The 22,680-nt window shown below is 46.9% G+C and overlaps 1 protein-coding gene, 1 non-coding gene and 1 pseudogene across 2 annotated transcripts in view; 1 reads left to right on the top strand and 2 right to left on the bottom strand.

The window, feature by feature from the left end:
* Nucleotides 1-44, bottom strand: part of LOC119280446 (30S ribosomal protein S7, chloroplastic-like) — a 749-nt gene extending 705 nt beyond the window's left edge. Inside the window, exon 1 of the mRNA XM_037561290.1 lies at nt 1-44. This exon is cut by the window's left edge and continues 705 nt beyond it. Within this exon, the coding sequence (XP_037417187.1) occupies nt 1-14 (14 nt within the window). The 5' untranslated portion in view covers nt 15-44.
* Nucleotides 45-6,276: 6,232 nt separating this feature from the next.
* Nucleotides 6,277-7,269, top strand: LOC119279050 (annotated as a pseudogene).
* An 11,029-nt stretch (nt 7,270-18,298) lies between these two features.
* Nucleotides 18,299-18,385, bottom strand: TRNAS-UGA. The gene has a single exon. It is a non-coding gene; the product is annotated as a tRNA-Ser (tRNA).
* Nucleotides 18,386-22,680: the final 4,295 nt, after the last annotated feature.

The following is a 22,680-nucleotide window of genomic DNA, read 5'->3' on the forward strand; positions in this document are numbered from 1 at the left end:
CCTCGACGTGACATGAGTGTGAAAGAGGTTCAAGAATCCGTTTTCTTTTTCTAAGGGCTAAAATCACTTATTTTTTTGCTTTTTGACCCCATATTGTAGGGTGGATCTCGAAAGAGAGGAAAGATCTCCCTCCAAGCCGTACATACGACTTTCATCGAATACGGCTTTCCACAGAATTCTATAGGGATCTATGAGATCGAGTATGGAATTCTGTTTACTCACTTTAAATTGAGTATCCGTTTCCCTCCTTTTCTCGCTAGGATCGGAAATCCTGTATTTTCCATATCCATAGGATCGAGTCCTTAGGTTTCCGAAATAGTGTAATGGAAAAAGAAGTGCTTCGAATCATTGCTATTTGACTCGGACCTGTTCTGAAAAAGTCGAGGTATTTCGAATTGTTTGTTGACACGGACAAAGTAAGGGAAAACCTCTGAAAGAATTTCCATATTGACCTTGGACATATAAGAGTTCCGAATCGAATCTCTTTAGAAAGAAGATCTTTTGTCTCATGGTAGTCTGCTCTAGTCCCTTTACGAAACTTTCGTTATTGGGTCCTTCTCCTGTTGCTTGATTCACATGGCATCATCAAATGATACAAGTCTTGGATAAGAATCTACAACGCACTAGAACGCCCTTGTTGATGATTCTTTACTGCGACTGCATCCAGCTCGAATAATGCGATATCTCACACCGAGTTCAAAGATACTTAACCCTTCCTCCTCTTACTAATACTACAGAATGTTCTTGTATGCCCAATACCTGGTATAAGCAGTGATTTCAAATCCAGAAGTGAATCGTACTAATTTCCTTTACGTAAGGCAGAGTTGGGTTTTTGGGGTTGATAGTGGAAAAGTCGACAGAGAAGGATCAGCATATCCTTGTTTAAATAGGTCCACTAGACCTTAGCTACTTAATTTCATGGTATTTAGCACGGACGATAGAAGATTGGAATGATGGTATCAATGTGCCGCATTGAAATGAGAGTGGCTATATCGCTATCAATCAAGGTGGGACAGATCAGCCATCTCCACAGATTGCTAGTTTGCTGAAAACAATCCATCTTTTGCCAAAAGAAAGCCAAACTCTCATCCAGATGCATCTCGATTCACATTTCTATATGATAATATGCACGACCGATTCTCGTATCTGCTGATACAAGAGATTCTTTCCAAATATAACCCTAACCCCTGGGTGGGCGAAAGATGGAGACAATACTGCCGTTGAAGCGCAAGAGTGAGCAGCAGTCCGGTCAGCCCTTGCTTTCTCAACTTGAGCAGGAAACTTCCAACCAAATAGGAGGGAGGGGCACTCTCAAATAGGAATGCAAACAAAAAATGCGTGCTCTTGAGTGTCAATTCCTCTTCTGACCGAAGTGAATAACAAACATCCCTTCCATCTGGACACTGAATAATGAGAGAATCGTAGAAGTTATCGGAATCCGGGGCTAGAGTCTTTGGCTGAACATCCACAGATGATCGATTCCCTGCGCTAGCAAGTATTGGATTGGAGTGGGGGTTAGTTGGCTCACCATATGGTATAGATCGATAGATATATTTGATACGTCCTATAACATGGAGACGGAGATAGCCAAGCCCCTTTCTCGAAAGGCAAACCCTCTTTATCATCCAACACAGGATCTCCCTATGGAATACCACCATTGTCTTTCTCCATCTCACTCAATAGTATATATCGGTATAAATAGCTCAGCTCACGAAATAGAGCGAGCAAGAGCTCGAACTTGGTAGGAAAGTTCGGATAAGTCGATTCGACTCCTTAGTGCAGCGTACACTTGCTGAAGCAAAACGAGGCTCATCCATTTGTTTTGATCCGAATCACACTCTAGACCAGCTCTTCTTATAGAGAAGGAACTCCACTTTGACAGTCATACGAGAGGGAAGAGACTCAAAGTTGATGAGAATAGTCGATTTGACCGGTATCACGAATAGCAGTTTTAGTAGAAAAGGGCGTTGATGATTGAAAGGATTTCTCCTCGAACCACTAGTAACTATGTCAGCTTTTGTCATTCTGATGATACTGAATCAGATCAATATTTGGAATAACAATATCTGATCTATCAAATCGATTCATCATCGAGAATGGAATAGTATAACATAGGAATTTGATCCAAACAAACTCCGAATTGGGATTTCTTATTGGATCAGGAATCCCATTGCATTTTGCATCCTTTTCCATTTTGCTTCTTTCAGGCAGTTTTGGCTCGCAATAAAGCTAGGGTCCTGATCGAGCAAGACTACGCCCTATCTATCTACCTCTCCAAACACAATATCTTGAGTACCTATGATGGTGACTACATCTGCTGGCATGTGATGTTTGGACATAGAATCGAGTCCTTGTGAATGGGCAAAGCCAGGTGCTCTTATTTTACAACGGTAGGGACGATTACTCCCATTACTGACAAGAAAGACACCAAATTCACCTTTAGGTGCTTCAACTGCGGTATAGGTAGAAGGAGCTGGTACGGAAAAACCTTCTGTATAAAGTTCGAAATGGTGAATTGAGGTAGAGTAGACCGATGATCCGGTAGTCATTTGGCCGGCTATGGAAAGAAAAAGCTTGCATCTGCTCCCCCTAAACTATAACGGGTCCCATCTCTCTCCAAACCTAACGTGGTAGTTTCCCATCATAAGGCTTTCCATCTATAGATTGAGCCATTACCCACCAAGGATCCCATTCGTTCAGAACTCAGTCGACTGCTTCTATAGATAAGGCGGAACGTCCTTAGTTCAGCATTATAGCACATAGTCTCCGACGCTACTACAGCGCTTCGCTAACTCGAAGCGCCTCGCTATGAGAATGACGCGTCGCTAACGCTCGGCTAAGTTGTCGAACCCTCGCGCTGACCATTCGCTTTCTCAGTAGCGAAAGCGCTTCTCTTAGCCCCTTAACTTCATAAAGTATTTGGAAAGAAAAGAAAGAGATTCTTGGTTTTATTGCTCCCGCTTCCTCATCTGCGCTCGTCAAGCCAACTTTCCTTTTTGGGAGGCGAAAGAGGGGTTGAAGCGGACATGTCGAAATGACAGCATCGAAGATATCTATATACACAGGAACGCTTATTCTGGACTGTGTTCCGGAAAAAGTAGCCTACTTGACAGAAAGGGCGGGCACTCTCGGCGCGGAGGTAGGCACTCTCGTCTTTCAACCCCACCGTCACTTTGAATTTAGTGGGGCACTGTTTACTTACAGCCTCTACGAGTTGCAAGTGAATGGGGCCGGTGCGTGGTGAACGGAAGGGTTCATCAAGCCATTTCTCACCTTAACCCCTAAACTAAATAGGAAGAGGGGTACTTGACTAATAGGGGGCAATTGCATTGCACCTGACTGTGAGGGACCTCTTGATACCTTATGTTCACTTCCTAACTAGTAGCCGGTTTCCTGTCGCGGAAGCCTTTTCCCAGTGCGCGGAGCCCCGATGAGGAAGGTGTTAGTGCTTTCTCATGGGGTCAATAATGCTAATCCCTCTTTTTGTGCCGGGAAGAAGATAAGAAAAGGCGAAGCCTTCTCTTGGTTTCCCAACCTGTTGCTTCTAAAGGCTGCCCTCTCTCGGCTGGATTTTGGTCCAGCCTACTGCGAGGATCCCGTATCCCGTACATCGTCTTTCTCCCTCCTGGGTTCCCGTGGTTCCTATGCCGCCGCGTTTCCCGGTCCTTTTCTTTTAGTGCTTCGACCTAAAGCGATAGCTTGACGCGTTTTCCGTGGATAAGATGGCAGCGCTCCAGCTCACTAAAGAATGGGACGGCAGTGGTCCGCCAGCAAGCTCGTTCTGATCCTGGACGCAGTACATTGGAATCCTGAAGCACCACCACGAACGCTACCGCGCGTGCGCCTGCGGTGCGGTAAGGCACCACCCTGTTGTGCCAGCAGCCAACTTCGGCGTGTCAGCTTAGTTATCCTCATCAAGCCACAACCTTGATGTCTAGCTTCCCAACTAGTAGACGGTTCCCTTTCCCTCGGATCAATGAAGAAGGGAGAAGTCAGTTGATTCCTCCGAAGAACCGGAAGCGAAGCGCTATGCCGGGGCGAGGGGACGGGAAAAGAAACTGCTCTGAAGAAAGATATTGGGGTTCCCAATGCTTCTCCATGCCCAACGAGATGCGCCAACCTCGGGATGCTTTACTCCTAACCCCACGGCGGTTCCGAGACGGAGCTTAACCTGATTCTCGGTTAAGAACGGCGATGATCTACGTTTCACACGGCGCACGATTCCATGGATAGTTTCATTCGAGATCGTGATGGAGGACATAGCTTACGATCATCGGCTTTGATCATGCCACTAGGCATTTGATTAGGACATTGCACAATGATCCGAACACTTTGTCGCATCTCTTCAATACGGATACAGTAACGATCATAGCGATCTCCTCTGGTACCTACTGGTACGTCAAGATCCGATTGGTCATGAACATCGTAAGGTGCTGCTCTTCGCGAATCCCAGCATACCCCAGGTTGGGATGGGTAGGCCCACCACTTCACTTTTGCACTTTCACTTAGGCCCGGGCCAAGTCAGTGGGGGGACCCTGTCGGGCTCCTTCCCCCCCAAAACAAACTGTACGTGGGAGTTTCCCTTCATACGGCTCGAATCATTCTCAGATGCCCCGAGAGGCATCTTTCCTTATGATCTGGTGGTTCACACGCGCGCAAACGAGCACCGGCCCCAACAGCAAGGAACTATGACCAATAGAGTCAGACACAGAGCGTCATACTTCTTTATCTTGTGATGGTTGAGGAGTTTCTTTCTCAGAGGATGCGGGACGCTTGCGGAGTTCGTGCCTTCCGTACCACCACAGGTCGTTCTTGGGCAGATCCCGCTCCTAAACATAAGGGAGGGATAGGGGGAAAGGGGCCCTAAAAATCATATAAATAGGGTTGTAGAAAGACCACTTTCATTCGACGTTCCGGGGCGCCCGATTCGATCGACGAATTTGGCAAGCTGATCCGCTTTGATCCAGGAGAAAGCCCAGTCAGCCACCTTTTCGGTGCAGGTCACGTGACCTACAGCTCGGCCTTCGCTTTTTGAGACTTCCTCTACCCACATCTCTATGTGCCCGCAGCACTTTCATATGGAGAAAGATGGGCTTACCATGTTCCATCAATAGCACCTAACCTATGCCGATTTTGGCGGACCGTGCTCCACCCCGGTGAACTCATGCGGTTCCGATGTGCCCAGAGGCCAGAGGCGAATCCGTTCACGGTCCGTAGGACCAACACCATTCAAAGGTTGATGGCCCGCCCCGCCTAGAATAGGAATCTTTGACTGGGCTTACACACATTCGCTCACTTACGCTGTCCCCCCTCAGCTCACCCTAGCCCCGGGTACGTCGTCTCCAAGGCTTCACACAAAATCTTTACTGACAACATATGCATGCTTTTGTAGGGTCAGGCAGAACCGTTGTTGCCTGATGGGAACTTCCCCCATATTGCTATCAATGTCTTCATGTCGCACGACCTCTTAACATTACACCACTGAATCCCCAATCCTTTGCTTGCTGTGCAGTGACAGTACCAATATCCACTAATCGTTGTTTCCAGATACGGTTGCCGGTTGACATCTCTTCTAATTCATCGATACGAGAAGCAAATTGTTGTGTGGAGGAATCAATATCTCGACATAAGTCAAGAGGCAGATCTTGTGCCACTCCACCAGGTCGTATGAAACTGGCATGCATCCTGGCTCCCGGGACTCTTTCATAGAATTCCAACAATTTCTCCTGCTCCTCAAAAGCCCAAAGGAACGGAGTTGATGCTCCCACATCCATAGCATGAGTAGTTGAAGCAAGTGAATGATTTGAAATTCGAGTTATTTCACAGAATAACACTCTTATATATTGAGCTCGTAATGGTACCTCACAATTCAAAAGTCTCTCTACGGCTGAAGAATGAGCGTGTTCTTGGGCCATCGTAGAAACATAGATAGGGTCAACGATGGAACGAACAACGAAACTTTACGACAGCTTTTTCGTACACGTTCACTTGCATCACATACACAAGTGCTCTCTGAACCGTGCAATAAGGTCACCCATAACACGGCTCTCCCACTGGAGTTACCTTAGCCCCGGGCCATGCTATTCCATGATATTGGAAAAAGTTGACTAATTATTATCATCGTCTTGAAAGCTGGGTGCCTTTTGAATATGAGTGGGGCTCCTAGTCTAGGCGGCGCCTTCGTGGAGCCAAACTGAAGGAAGAGCAAAAGGGCGAGGCCACACCCGGCTTCGAATAGGAGGGGGGCTTAGCTCTGGATCCCGCCTGCTTGCAGAAATGAATGGATCAGAAAGGGGGCTGGGTTCTATTTCCGGGCCGGGCAGGAGGTGAAGGCCAGAAGAAGAAGAGAAGTGCGCCTTCCCGGTAAGGAAGAGGATAAAAAGGTGCTGTCATCTATCTCGACCTGTTTCCCGAGGCGTTGGAAATGAAGACCGGCTCAGAGAATCACTGGCATGCTTTCTCTCCCCCATCGTTTCGCCAACAAAGAAGTCATCCTTGACTTGACTATTGACCATTCCATCCCTACCGAGCCGCCTCTTCGAAGTATTTACCTCTGCCTTTATTTTTTGAGAACATACCCTTCAAATCAAAAAGAAAAAAAGAAAGAAAAGTTCCTCGTCTGTGATTTAATCAGCCCTAAGGGAGTTTACTCGACCCATTCTCCAGTCTCCCGCACTGCTCAAGTGTGCGACTCCGTATGAGGACCTCCTTCCCTTTGGTCTGCCCACTCTCTGTTCACACGGTTATCAAAGTGGAGGAAGGGCGGGCAGCAGGTACCACGAGCCCTCTGTCCCACACATCTATCAAGAAGCAAGTGTAGTTCACCGGTTCCACCGAATGCTCCTATCTCTCGGCAAAGATCGTGTGAGTGTGCAGTTATGCTTCGGATGCTTCGCCATGGAATAGATCGATTCAGTTCCCCTTCTTTTCCGGTGCACTCGCTTTGTATCTCCGACACACAAGGAAGGACGCGGTGGGAAGAAAGCTGCCCTAGCCTCTGTCCGGTCAATCATTCCGCTGGCATCTTGCATTCACGCCTCCGTTTGACTGCCGCTCGGGAATGTAGTTGTAGATACGTGAGTCTTAGTGGGTCGTTGGCTCCACCTCTTATCTCCTTCTACGACATGCTGTAGTCGTCGCCATATTCAATATGTCACTTAGTCATATCCGCCTCGCAGCGGGTCAGCACCTCCGAAAGAAAGGGAGGGAGGACTTCATTCAGTGACTCCGCGATCGCCCTCTAAACGATCAAAACAAGGTAAAGCTTGAAGATAAGTTTTGTACTCGATTAATTTCTCAGTCCCTCTAGTCGGGTGGGCGCCGGCCGGCCGGATCCCCCTAAAAACCGTACGTGCGGGTCTCCCCGCATGCGGCTCACGCCATTTGAGGTGGCCCAGCCCAGCATTCATTCTAAAATCCTGTAGTGAAATTGAGACTGCTCGACCTCGGAAGCAAATTCGCGTGTAGGCAACGCTGTCTTAATACCGTTGACGGTATCTATTCATTGATACATTGGCTCGCTCCCCCCCTCTTTTTTCCAGAATGAATGAGCCGCTCGGACCTTCCATTTCCGTCAAATGACCCGGCTTCCCCTGGCTCTTCCACCGTCCGGGCTCCCTTTCCTCCCTATGCTCCCCGGCGCAGGCCCACCACGCTTCGCGCCTGCGGCGTTTTCGCCAGACGGTCTTTGCCAGTAGTGCCATCCTCCCCGCAGGCTGTCTATATGGGTGGGTTGTCCCTTGCTGCTACGTTCTGTTAGGCGCTATGAATTACAGGAAATTCAGTGGTTGACTTGGACAGCAGGCGGGTTACACGTTCCACTGTGCCGAGATGTGAGGTGCAGGTGGTGATGATCACCCCGGGGTATGCGCTAGCGCCCTTGACGGGCACTTCAGGACCCGCCTACACTCATGAAAACCCAGGTCGGTCCTCCGACCAGATGTGTGGATAACGAGGACACCTTCATGTTGGAAATAAGCCCTAGAGGCAATAATAAAAGTATTATTATATTTCATTGTTCATGATAATTGTCTTTTATTCATGCTATAACTGTATTATCCGGAAATCATAATACACGTGTGAATACATAGACCTCAATATGTCCCTAGTGAGCCTCTAGTTGACTAGCTCGTTGTGATCAACAGATAGTCATGATTTCCTGGCTATGGACATTGGATGTCGTTGATAACGGGATCACATCATTAGGAGAATGATGTGATGGACAAGACCCAATCCTAAGCATAGCACAAAGGTCGTTTAGTTCGTTTGCTAGAGCTTTGCCAATGTCAAGTATCTCTTCCTTAGACCATGAGACCGTGTAACTCCCGGATACGTAGGAGTGCCTTGGGTGTATCAAACGTCACAACGTAACTGGGTGACTATAAAGGTGCATTACAGGTATCTCCGAAAGTAGCTGTTGGGTTGACACGGATCGAGACTGGGATTTGTCACTCCGTATGACGGAGAGGTATCTCTGGGCCCACTCGGTAATGCATCATCATAATGAGCTCAAGGTGACCAAAGTGTTGGCCACGAGATCATGCATTACGGTACGAGTAAAGTGACTTGCCGGTAACGAGACTGAACAAGGTATTGGGATACCGACGATCGAGTCTCGGGCAAGTGACGTACCGATTGACAAAGGGAATTGTATACAGGGTTTGATCGAATCCTCAACATCGTGGTTCATCCGATGACAACATCGAGAAGCATGTGGGAGCCAACATGGGTATCCAGATCCCGCTGTTGGTTATTGACCGGAGAACGTCTCGGTCATGTCTACATGTCTCCCGAACCCGTAGGGTCTACACACTTAAGGTTCGATGACGCTAGGGTTATAAAGGAAGTTTGTATGTGGTTACCGAATGTTGTTCGGAGTCCCGGATGAGATCCCGGACGTCACGAGGAGTTCCGGAATGGTCCGGAGGTAAAGATTTATATATAGGAAGTCCTATTTTGGCCACCGGAAAATGTTCGGGATTTTTCGGTATTGTACCGGGAAGGTTCTAGAAGGTTCCGGAGTGGGGCCCACCTGCTTGGGGGGACCCACATGAACGTGAGTAGTGGGGGAAAGGCCCCACACCCCTGGTCAAGGCGCACCAAGATCCCCCCTTAAAGGAATAAGATCATATCCCGAAGGGATAAGATCAAGATCCCTAAAAAGGGGGGATAACAATCGGTGGGGAAGGAAATGATGGGATTTCTTTCCTCCCACCTTGGCCAACGCCCCAATGGACTTGGAGGGCAAGAAACCAGCCCCTCCACCCCTATATATAGTCGGGAGGCGCATGGGAGCTTAACACAAGCCAAGGCGCAGCCCCTCCCCTCCCCAACACCTCTCCTCCTCCGTATATGCTTGGCGAAGCCCTGTCGGAGTACTGCTGCACCAACTACACCACGCCGTCGTGCTGCCGTTGGAGCAATCTTCCTCAACCTATCCTTCCCCCTTTCTGGATCAAGAAGGAGGAGACGTCTCCCGTCCCGTACGTGTGTTGAACGCGGAGGTGCTGTCCGTTCAGCACTTGGACATCGGTGATCCGAATCACGTTCGAGTACGACTCCATCATCACCATCCCCTTGGCTAGCTTCCGCTCGTGATCTACAAGTGGTATGTAGATGCAAACTCTCTCCCTTGACTCGTTGCTTAGATGAACTCATAGATGGATCTTGGTGAAACCGTAGGAAAAATTTTAATTTTCTGCAACGTTCTCCAACAGTGGCATCATGAGCTAGGTCTATGCGTAGTTCTCTTTGCACGAGTAGAACACAATTTTGTTGTGGGCGTGGATTTTGTCATCTTACTTGCCTCTACTAGTCTTTTCTTGCTTCGGCGGTATTGTGGGATGAAGCGGCCCGGACCAACCTTACACGTACGCTTACGTGAGACCGGTTCCACCGACTGACATGCACTAGTTGCATAAGGTGGCTGGCGGGTGTCTGTCTCTCCCACTTTAGTTGGAGCGGATTCGATGAAGGGCCCTTATGAAGGGTAAATAGAAGTTGACAAAATCACGTTGTGGTTATTCGTAGGTAAGAAAACGTTCTTGCTAGAACCCAATTGCAGCCACGTAAGAGATGCAACAACAATTAGAGGACGTCTAACTTGTTTTTGCAGCGATTGATCATGTGATGTGATATGGCCAGAAGTTGTGATGAATGATGAATTGTGATGTATGAGATCATGTTCTTTGTAATAGGATTCACGACTTGCATGTCGATGAGTATGAAAACCGGCAGGAGCCATAGGAGTTGTCTTTATTTTTTGTATGACCTGCGTGTCATTGAAGAACGCCATGTAACTCACTTTACTTTATTGCTAAACGCGTTAGCCATAGAAGTAGAAGTAGTCGTTGGCGTGACAACTTCATGAAGACACGATGATGGAGATCATGGTGTCAAGCCGGTGACAAGATGATCATGGAGCCCCGAAGATGAAGATCAATGGAGCTATATGATATTGGCCATATCATGTCACAACTATATAATTGCATGTGATGTTTATTATGTTTATGCATCTTGTTTACTTAGGACGACGGTAGTAAATAAGATGATCCCTTACAAAAATTTCAAGAAGTGTTCTCCCCTAACTGTGCACCATTGCTACAGTTCGTCGCTTCTAAGCACCACGTGATGATCGGGTGTGATGGATTCTTACGTTCACATACAACGGGTGTAAGACAGTTTTACACAGCGAAAACACTTAGGGTTAACTTGACGAGCCTAGCATGTGCAGACATGGCCTCGGAACACGGAGACCGAAAGGTCGAACACGAGTCGTATGGAAGATACGATCAACATGAGAATGTTCACCGACGATGACTAGTCCGTCTCACGTGATGATCGGACACGGCCTAGTCGACTCGGATCGTGTAACACTTAGATGACTAAAGGGATGTCTAATCTGAGTGGGAGTTCATAATTTGATTAGAACTTAATTATCATGAACTTAGTCTAAAACCTTTGCAAATATGTCTTGTAGATCAAATGGCCAACGCTCATGTCAACATGAACTTCAACGCGTTCCTAGAGAAAACCAAGCTGAAAGATGATGGCAACAACTATACAGACTGGGTCCGGAACCTGAGGATCATCCTCATAGCTGCCAGGAAACAATATGTCCTAGAAGGACCGCTAGGTGACGCTCCCGTCCCAGAGAACCAAGACATTATGAATGCTTGGAAAACTCGCGCTGATGATTACTCCCTCGTTCAGTGCGGCATGCTTTACAGCTTAGAACCGGGGCTCCAAAAGCGTTTTGAGCATCACGGAGCATATGAGATGTTCGAAGAGCTGAAACTAGTTTTCCAAGCTCATGCCCGGGTCGAGAGATATGATGTCTCCGACAAGTTCTACAGTTGTAAGATGGAGGAAAACAGTTCTGTCAGTGAGCACATCCTGAAGATGTCTGGGTTGCACAACCGTATGACCCAGCTGAACATTAACCTCCCAGATGAGGCGGTCATTGACAGAATCCTCCAGTCGCTCCCACCAAGCTACAAGAGCTTTGTGATGAACTACAACATGCAGGGGATGGAAAAGACCATTCCTGAAGTGTTCTCGATGCTGAAGTCAGCAGAGGTTGAAATCAAGAAAGAACATCAAGTGTTGATGGTCAATAAGACCACTAAGTTCAAGAAGGGCAAGGGTAAGAAGAACTTCAAGAAGGACGGCAAGGAGGTTGCCGCGCCTGGTAAGCCAGTTACCGGGAAGAAGTCAAAGAATGGGCCTAAGCCTGAGACTGAGTGCTTTTATTGCAAGGGGAAGGGTCACTGGAAGCGGAACTGCCCCAAATACTTAGCAGATAAGAAGGCCGGCAAAACCAAAGGTATATTTGATATACATGTAATTGATGTGTACCTTACCAGTACTCGTAGTAACTCCTGGGTATTTGATACCGGTGCCGTTGCTCATATTTGTAACTCACAGCAGGAGCTGCGGAATAAACGGAGACTGGCGAAGGACGAGGTGACGATGCGCGTCGGGAATGGTTCCAGAGACGATGTGATCGCCGTCGGCACGCTGCCTCTACATTTACCTACGGGATTAGTTTTGAACCTTAATAATTGTTATTTAGTGCCAAGTTTGAGCATGAACATTGTATCTGGATCTTGTTTAATATGAGATGGCTACTCATTTAAGTCTGAGAATAATGGTTGTTCGATTTATATGAGAGATATGTTTTATGGTCATGCTCCGATGGTCAATGGTTTATTCTTAATGAATCTCGAGCGTAATATTACACATGTTCATAGTGTAGATGCCAAAAGATGTAAAGTTGATAACGATAGTCCCACATACTTGTGGCACTGCCGCCTTGGTCACATTGGTGTCAAGCGCATGAAGAAGCTCCATGCCGATGGACTTTTAGAGTCTCTTCATTATGAATCGTTTGACACGTGCGAACCATGCCTCATGGGCAAGATGACCAAGACTCCGTTCTCCGGAACAATGGAGCGAGCAACCAACTTATTGGAAATCATACATACCGATGTGTGCGGTCCAATGAGCGTTGAGGCTCGCGGAGGATATCGTTATGTTCTCACTCTCACTGATGACTTAAGTAGATATGGGTATGTCTACTTAATGAAACACAAGTCTGAGACCTTTGAAAAGTTCAAGGAATTTCAGAATGAGGTGGAGAATCAACGTGACCGAAAGATAAAGTGCCTACGATCAGATCGTGGAGGAGAATATTTAAGTCACGAATTTGGCACACACTTAAGGAAATGTGGAATCGTTTCACAACTCACGCCGCCTGGAACACCTCAGCGAAACGGTGTGTCCGAACGTCGTAATCGCACTCTATTGGATATGGTGCGGTCTATGATGTCTCTTACTGATTTACCGCTATCATTTTGGGGATACGCTCTAGAGACAGCTACATTCACTTTAAATAGGGCACCTTCTAAATCCGTTGAGACGACACCGTATGAATTATGGTTTGGGAAGAAACCTAAGCTGTCGTTTCTAAAAGTTTGGGGATGCGATGCTTATGTCAAGAAACTTCAACCTGAAAAGCTCGAACCCAAGTCGGAAAAATGCGTCTTCATAGGATACCCTAAGGAAACTGTCGGGTATACCTTCTACTTAAGATCCGAGGGCAAAAATCTTTATTGCCAAGAACGGATGCTTTCTGGAAAAAGAGTTTCTCTCGAAAGAAGTAAGTGGGAGGAAAGTAGAACTCGATGAAGTACTACCTCTCGAACGGGAAAGTGGTGCAGCTCAGGAAAATGTTCCTGTGATGCCCACACCAACTGAAGAGGAAACCAATGATGATGATCAAGGTACTTCGGATCAAGTTGCTACTGAACTTCGTAGTTCCACAAAGACACGTTCCGCACCACAGTGGTACGGCAACCCCGTCCTGGAAATCATGTTGTTAGACAACGGTGAACCTTCGAACTATGAAGAAGCGATGGCGGGCCCAGATTCCAACAAATGGCTTGAAGCCATGAAATCCGAGATAGAATCCATGTATGAAAACAAAGTATGGACTTTGACAGACTTGCCCGATGATCGGCGAGCGATAGAAAACAAATGGATCTTTAAGAAGAAGACAGACGCGGATGGTAATGTCACCATCTATAAAGCTCGACTTGTCGCTAAGGGTTATCGACAGGTTCAAGGGATTGACTACGACGAGACATTCTCTCCCGTAGCGAAGCTAAAGTCCGTCCGAATCATGTTAGCAATTGCCGCATACTATGATTATGAGATATGGCAGATGGACGTCAAAACAGCATTCCTTAACGGGCATCTTAAGGAAGAACTGTATATGATGCAGCCGGAAGGTTTTGTCGATCCTAAGAACGCTAACAAAGTATGCAAGCTCCAGCGATCCATTTATGGGCTGGTGCAAGCATCTCGGAGTTGGAATATTTGCTTTGATGAGATGATCAAAGCGTTTGGGTTTATGCAGACTTATGGAGAAGCCTGCGTTTACAAGAAAGTGAGTGGGAGCTCTGTAGCATTTCTCATATTATATGTAAATGACATACTCTTGATGGGAAATAATATAGAATTTCTGGACAGCATTAAGGCCTACTTGAATAAGTGTGTTTTTCAATGAAGGACCTTGGAGAAGCTGCTTACATATTAGGCATCAAGATCTATAGAGATAGATCGAGACGCCTCATAGGTCTTTCACAAAGCACATACCTTGATAAGATTTTGAAGAGGTTCAAAATGGATCAGTCCAAGAAGGGGTTCTTGCCTATGTTACAAGGTGTGAGATTGAGCTCGGCTCAGTCACCGACCACGGCAAAAGATAAAGAAGAGATGAGTGTCATCCCCTATGCTTCAGCCATAGGATCTATTATGTATGCCATGCTGTGTACCAGACCTGATGTAAACCTTGCCGTGAGTTTGGTACCTAGATACCAAAGTAATCCCGGCAAGGAACACTGGACAGCAGTCAAGAATATCCTGAAGTACCTGAAAAGGACAAAGGACATGTTTCTCGTTTATGGAGGAGACGAAGAGCTTGTCGTAAAGGGTTACGTCGACGCTAGCTTCGACTCAGATCCGGATGACTCTAAGTCACAAACCGGATACGTGTATATGTTGAATGGTGGAGCAGTAAGCTGGTGCAGCTGCAAGCAGAGCGTCGTGGCGGGATCTACGTGTGAAGCGGAGTACATGGCAGCCTCGGAGGCAGCGCATGAAGCGATTTGGGTGAAGGAGTTCATCACCGACCTAGGAGTCATACCCAATGCGTCGGGGCCAATCAAACTCTTCTGTGACAACACTGGAGCTATTGCCCTTGCCAAGGAGCCCAGGTTTCACAAGAAGACTAGGCACATCAAGCGTCGTTTCAACTCCATCCGTGAAAATGTTCAAGATGGAGACATAGAAATTTGCAAAGTACATACAGATCTGAATGTCGCAGATCCGTTGACTAAACCTCTCTCGCGAGCAAAACATGATCAACACCAGAACTCTATGGGTGTTCGATTCATCACAATGTAACTAGATTGGTGACTCTAGTGCAAGTGGGAGACTGTTGGAAATATGCCCTAGAGGCAATAATAAAAGTATTATTATATTTCATTGTTCATGATAATTGTCTTTTATTCATGCTATAACTGTATTATCCGGAAATCATAATACACGTGTGAATACATAGACCTCAATATGTCCCTAGTGAGCCTCTAGTTGACTAGCTCGTTGTGATCAACAGATAGTCATGATTTCCTGGCTATGGACATTGGATGTCGTTGATAACGGGATCACATCATTAGGAGAATGATGTGATGGACAAGACCCAATCCTAAGCATAGCACAAAGGTCGTTTAGTTCGTTTGCTAGAGCTTTGCCAATGTCAAGTATCTCTTCCTTAGATCATGAGATCGTGTAACTCCCGGATACCGTAGGAGTGCCTTGGGTGTATCAAACGTCACAACGTAACTGGGTGACTATAAAGGTGCATTACAGGTATCTCCGAAAGTAGCTGTTGGGTTGACACGGATCGAGACTGGGATTTGTCACTCCGTATGACGGAGAGGTATCTCTGGGCCCACTCGGTAATGCATCATCATAATGAGCTCAAGGTGACCAAAGTGTTGGCCACGAGATCATGCATTACGGTACGAGTAAAGTGACTTGCCGGTAACGAGACTGAACAAGGTATTGGGATACCGACGATCGAGTCTCGGGCAAGTGACGTACCGATTGACAAAGGGAATTGTATACAGGGTTTGATCGAATCCTCGACATCGTGGTTCATCCGATGACAACATCGAGAAGCATGTGGGAGCCAACATGGGTATCCAGATCCCGCTGTTGGTTATTGACCGGAGAACGTCTCGGTCATGTCTACATGTCTCCCGAACCCGTAGGGTCTACACACTTAAGGTTCGATGACGCTAGGGTTATAAAGGAAGTTTGTATGTGGTTACCGAATGTTGTTCGGAGTCCCGGATGAGATCCCGGACGTCACGAGGAGTTCCGGAATGGTCCGGAGGTAAAGATTTATATATAGGAAGTCCTATTTTGGCCACCGGAAAATGTTCGGGATTTTTCGGTATTGTACCGGGAAGGTTCTAGAAGGTTCCGGAGTGGGGCCCACCTGCTTGGGGGGACCCACATGAACGTGAGTAGTGGGGGAAAGGCCCCACACCCCTGGTCAAGGCGCACCAAGATCCCCCCTTAGAAGGAATAAGATCATATCCCGAAGGGATAAGATCAAGATCCCTAAAAAGGGGGGATAACAATCGGTGGGGAAGGAAATGATGGGATTTCTTTCCTCCCACCTTGGCCAACGCCCCAATGGACTTGGAGGGCAAGAAACCAGCCCCTCCACCCCTATATATAGTGGGGAGGCGCATGGGATCTTAACACAAGCCAAGGCGCAGCCCCTCCCCTCCCCAACACCTCTCCTCCTCCGTATATGCTTGGCGAAGCCCTGTCGGAGTACTGCTGTACCAACTACACCACGCCGTCGTGCTGCCGTTGGAGCAATCTTCCTCAACCTCTCCTTCCCCCTTGCTGGATCAAGAAGGAGGAGACGTCTCCCGTCCCGTACGTGTGTTGAACGCGGAGGTGCTGTCCGTTCAGCACTTGGACATCGGTGATCCGAATCACGTTCGAGTACGACTCCATCATCACCATCCCCTTGGCTAGCTTCCGCTCGTGATCTACAAGTGGTATGTAGATGCAAACTCTCTCCCTTGACTCGTTGCTTAGATGAACTCATAGATGGATCTTGGTGAAACCGTAGGAAAAAATTTAATTTTCTGCAACGTTCTCCAACACTTCACAACATTCTCCCTTCTATCTTTATCCAAAGTCAGGTAGGGCGGTTCGCTTGAGTTGCTCAACCGTCCCTTTGCCCGGTGCTCATGACGCGCTACGGAACCTCCACCGTGCTAGCGGCATAGGAGCCTACTCAGCGTCAGCGGCTTCGTGCCTCACTGGAGTGATCCAATATGTGGTTCCACACGTTCCACCACTTCTCCGTTCATTTCCAATACTGATCGTGAAACACCATGAGCAGCAGGATGTTGAGGTCCGGAATTCGAAGTGAAATTCTTGATTTGCCCGTTCCTAGTCGTCATGGGAAAGAAATAAGAAAGAAATAAGAGATTATTCCCCTAGAGCTTGTCCAGTACCACCAGTACTCAAAATGCATCTCCGCGCGTCTACCTGGCGCTTTTATTAGCTGCCTTGCATGCAAGCGAAGCGCTATTGGCGGCAATTAATAGCTCACTGAGCGATGATTGATGCAGACAATCAGTGCCCTCGATTATTCTATTCCTGATAGAAGGATCATGGCGCCCCGGAAGCATTCCATCCAGCAGCAGCATCTCCTTCAACCACGCGAGGACAAAACTGATGTTAGCTACATTCGAGCGTTCACCGCACAGAGGCGATCTCGAACACTACCTATGATAATAAATCCAAAGGAAAGGTCGACAAAATGATTCAATCTGACTTTCTCGGTATTCTGGATTGAGTAAAAAAGGGATATATGAAGTTCAAGGCCTTGCCAAAACCGTCATGGCCCTATTATGTATAGGCCGTACTAAGCCAATAGCGAATAACAAACTCTTTCCTGCTCCCTCGACCTTAATTAACTCCCCCATCCTGCCAAGCCTAAGCTGCCAGCCCATTGTATCTAAGCACACTGCGGCAAATTGATACAAGTAGCTAAAGATCTCGCATCCGACATCTCCGGCCGAACGGTTAGGCAACACTAGGGCGCCTGGGTCAAAATTCCGCTTACCAAACAAGATGTCGAGAGGTGAACTCTGTAATTCCCCTCCTGCAAAAGTGATAGCGGCTGTAGCATCCGTGTGGAAGAGGGTAAGCTTTCGGCAACACCTTTTTCAGATTGGAAAGGATGAATACTTGTGTTGGGTCCTGCAGACCAGGATAGCCTCAGATCAAAACCTAATAAATGTACCTGGGGTTGATCATATTTTTGGGGCAATAAGTATTCCGGAATTTGAGCGCTTATGTAGCTCAAAACTCTGCCACCTGAATACTTGATTCATTAAGGTCGTCACCCTATACCCGGAAGTCTCTATCGTTTTCTTTGTCTGTTAAGCTTCACAGGGTTGGGACTCCCTAAATCAAACTGCAATCGTTGTTTATCAACCACTCACGACGACACCGAGATCTTCGACTTAGCTCCCACAGGTCATCCACCCGGGGCGGAAGATAACGAAAGGGAGACAAAGTCCTAACTAAATCAACACACAATAACCTCAACCTTCTACCCATTCCATCCATCATATCAGTCGAGTCGAGGAGATTCGTTCTTATCTATAGATAAGGCAAGAGAGAACTTATGACCTCGCGGATGGAGAGGGATTCGAACCCCCGGTATTCCTATCAATACTTCGGTTTTCAAGACCGACTCTTTCAACCGCTCAGACATCCATCCCTGCGCTCACCCGCCCTATCTATCTGCGCGCTGGTAGGTAGGGGCAACTCTATGTGATTCGCTACGCTTGCTTGCGCCCCACCCCGTAAGCTGACTCTATTGCCTAGCGGTTAGCGACACTTTTCCGGTAGTACGAATCGCTACGCTTCGCTTCTTTCTATATGATAATATGCACCGTCGGTTGCAGCGCTCCCTGCGGGTAATAGCAAGAGAGTGAAGAACGAACGATCCTAAAAAAAGTCAGCAGTGAATGAGTCCGACTCGAGTTCATGAGTCAAAGGCGTGGCAAGAGAGCGAGTTCGACTCGCGAACGATCCGCAAGTGAAGGATCGATCCTTTAACGCCAGTACTGTTGCAAGACTGGTACTTGGCGGCTCACGAGCAACATATAGAAAAAGGTTGCCCATCACTCCCTCGCTCCTTTTTGAAGGCCCACCGCTCCCCCTTTCTTTAAGTATCTATCCCGGCTTGCATTTTGGGGCGAGTACTACAGTTCCTCCATAATCACACAGAACGCCCAGCTTCGAAGAGCTGCTCTCTCCCCAGTCCACAGCAAGGTGTGGAATCTGGATCTACTGTGTGTTCTGACTCTATTGGATCAAGTCAGATACTAAGCCTTCTACTACTACTTAGGAGATCAAATGCTATATTTCAGAGATTGGACTCTCTTACTGTGTTTTTTTAGGGCTGTTCCCGAGCCAGGTTCCCTGGATCCATTCTTACCTAAATGGATGAATGAAGAAGGGGGTATTCCTAGGCACTAGTTATTTTCTTATGTGTGGACTTCGACCTTACAAAGTATGAGTCCGTGCCTTCCTAAGTTGGTCCTGAATTTCCAATGAAGTTTTGATTTTCTCGAGGGACGTAGCAAACTGTTTGGTTGGCTCCGAGCATTCTAAAAATAGAGTCCTGCCTGGACAATGTTGATAACGGGAAATCTCTAACCTCCGTGGTGGGTGTGAAGAAGGGTACAGCTAGAAAGCGAGAGAATATCTTTATGGATATGAGTCTGAGGCAGAAGTCTCTGAATGCGGGCCTGACGAACCTTTTGTACCAGGATCATCACGAGACTCTGTTTCTATGGTAGATGACTCAATAGGCAGGGCCTAGAACCTCTAAAGAGGGTGTGACCGATCACCAGACCACGATCAAGAAGAGTCAACGCTGTCTTACTAGCGCGAGCAATCATCCAACTATGGTGGTTTCTCAACCGGTGGGTACATTTCTGTTGCACATTGTGAGTTCATATTTTCTTTTCTAAGAAACAAAAGTTCGAGCAGATGCCGTTCTAGCAGGTACAAGAACTCCCGTTCGGTAGGCGTCTGCTTTAGCAATGTCTTTGATCCTCGATCAACAATTTGAGGAAGACAAGACAGAAGCCTTTGGATGAAACCAATGAATCTTCCGATCCGAAAGACTAAGGGGCTAGGCACTCACCTACTATCTACACATTTCCTCTTTGGCGTTGGCTCCACCAGTTTTGACTGCGAGTCGCTAGTTATCTCAAATCTTTGGCAGGAAGGGGCCAAGCCAAATAGTGCTCTTTAGAAGCGTAATCCGTGCTTGAAACTCCTTCGCTAGGATCCAAAAACCTATGCTTCCGCTCTTCCTCACCAGGCAATGCTTACTCTTCTCGATCAAGATTTTGGAGACTTTGAAGCTCAAGGACACGACAGCGCTTGAAACAAATGCTTTGTTTTGGCACCTTCGTCTTCCTTTCTAACATTAGTAAATTCGAGCTAATGGGACCAGTTTTTAATTGCCTAGAGGGTGGAGAAGTCACATCATCTGAGGTTTGTTGTGGGTTCAATTATGACCCCGGTCTAGAAGACGGAGTGGTTGCACGTGTAAGTACATCATGTTACATATCTATTTTAAGCTAAGCTAAATGCCTAAACTAAACAATTTTCTATTAAGCGCGGCATCCTCTCTTCGGGGCGAGCCCTATCGATGATTTCATTCTGTACAATGTGAAACCTGAAATAACAACGGTAGTTTCCAAGTGCCATCTCTATTCGACTCCCATGCTTATTCTTGAACGCTTGAAGGGGAAGTCCGGGCTGGGTCAGCTAAAGGCGGAGCCGGGCGGGATATGGTATTAGCTCTCTATGTGCTATTAGCTTAAGCTTATCAGTCCAGCTTATTACCCTAGGCAGAGGGGGGTAGGGGAGCATCACTAGAGAGTCTCCGTACCCGGTACAAGATCCTGGCTTATATAAATTCATTCAAGGTTATGGCTGAACTGGTCTCACCGCTTCCTTCCTCAATGCTAGCGGGACCCTTGCTTTCCATTGCCTTTCGAAGGGGACCGACCATATGCATACTTCTTTTGGTACAACTTTGCTCTATTGGAGCCTTTGCAATAAGAAAGTGGATTAGGAGAGAGAGCTCGCAGATGATGTTCCCTTCCTTCTATATATCCATATATCTATCGCCCCCGGGCACTCCAGAGCCAGTGTGACATTCTATCCGAAATGCATGCATCTCACATTAGGTAGCCATCCATGACCCCGTGTGTGTTTCCCAATTGCTCATCCAAACCATCATTTCTTTCTTCCATCCCGGAACGGAGATCTGACCCAAGGAAGGAATTGCCTTCTTTCTCATGCCAACCAGATGGATGCGGCCCAGAGCTGAGTGAATTCCCTCTGGGTGAGCGCTATGGAGATAGGCCAGGATCAATGAAAATAACCGAGATCGATCGGTATCCATCGCTCAGAGAGCTGCTTTCTCCCCGATATCTGTATCTGCTTTCGGACGGCCAAACAATCAAGAAGAAGGAAACTTCCATTTCGCATAGCTGCTAAAGTAGTAGTTTTTGTCAAATCATACTTCTGACCAATAGTATCAGTGGCTTTATGCGTCCGCAACCTAGTTTTGTATCTGCATAGTGAAGGAAAGAAAGAAGCATGTTAAGGTGACTTGAGGGAAAGACTGATCCTGATAGACAAGAATGGTATGGTTGGATTGCCAGTGAATAAGCAGCAAGGCTAAAGCAGGGATTGGATTTACTTCTTCTATTGTTAGTAGCATCATTTGCCTTCCACCCTCTCAAGAACTTCCTGAAGCCCTGAGACACTTGTTGCCAATAGTCTGGAATGGAACATTTGCAACAGTTCTTGTAGGCCATTTCTGTAACAGCATATCTCTAAACCCTTCTTGCGGATGGTTCAAAACGAAACTTAGTGGCAGCCCCTATCTTCCCCATTTTCTAGAAGTAAAGGACAATGATCTGACCCAGCTTGCAAGAGGGATAGTAAAACTTAGGAAATAAATCCTCAGAAGTTGAAGAAACCAGAACTCTATCCAAAACTTCTCTCACTGGCCTGTCTTGTTTGTTAGTCCAGGCCACCAACCCTTCTCAGTTCCTGTAGTTCAGTTTCAGATATGAAAGCATTAAAAGCTTCATCCTTTTAATATGTATTCTGCCATTGTTTCATGAGCAAATCTGATCATGTCCCGCAAAGGTAGATCAACACTCTGCACAAAGTTAGTGAGCTCTGACAAAAACATAGCTCTTAAATTTGGTTGGACCATAAACATCCACCCAAGCACAATTATCACAAAGCCTCTATACTCAAACACCATGGAGAAATTGACCCTCCCCAATGAGGTCTGCATCCATGACATCTAGATTGACTCCAATAAGCATTCCACCTTTACTGCCACTGGCTGGCTTGCAAAACCACTTGAAAAGCTTTCTGCCACCAATTGCCATTAACTCTTTATCTGAGAACTGTTCTCTCTTAGTTTCTTGCACACAAACCATGTCCACCCACTCTATCACTTCAGAAGGTTGCCCCCTTCTACCTGGCCAGGCCCCTCACATTCAAGATTAGTGTCTTCATGGCGGTATCTGTTTTTTGTTATGCCTCCTCTTAGCTCTGCTCGTAGTGTTCTTGTCACCAACTGGTATACAAGTACTGTGATTATCTAACTCTTCAACAATCTGAGTAATATCCTCATTCTCTGAATCAGAGCTTAAGTCGACACTGGAAGACTGCTCCTTCTCATGAGCAGCTAACTTCTTTTTCGGAGCAGCTTCATAAAGCAATGCTTGAGCAAGTTCTCTTGCTTTAATAGAATTTATAGACCTGTCAATTTCCTCCCGTGTACTGCCCAACACTAGACCACTATCTACAGCAGATTTTACTAGACTAGCAGAATCAATGGAATTGCAAATAGCATATCTGTTAGTAGAAGACATACCTGGTTCATCAAGATTCTTGCGTGAAGCCATCCTTTCTGCACGTTGCTGAATAGGCATGCCATCCTTCGGGATCCTATCCTAGCAC

This window comes from Triticum dicoccoides, chromosome 3B (genome assembly GCF_002162155.2).
Source record: "Triticum dicoccoides isolate Atlit2015 ecotype Zavitan chromosome 3B, WEW_v2.0, whole genome shotgun sequence".
NCBI classification, from domain to species: domain Eukaryota; kingdom Viridiplantae; phylum Streptophyta; class Magnoliopsida; order Poales; family Poaceae; genus Triticum; species Triticum dicoccoides.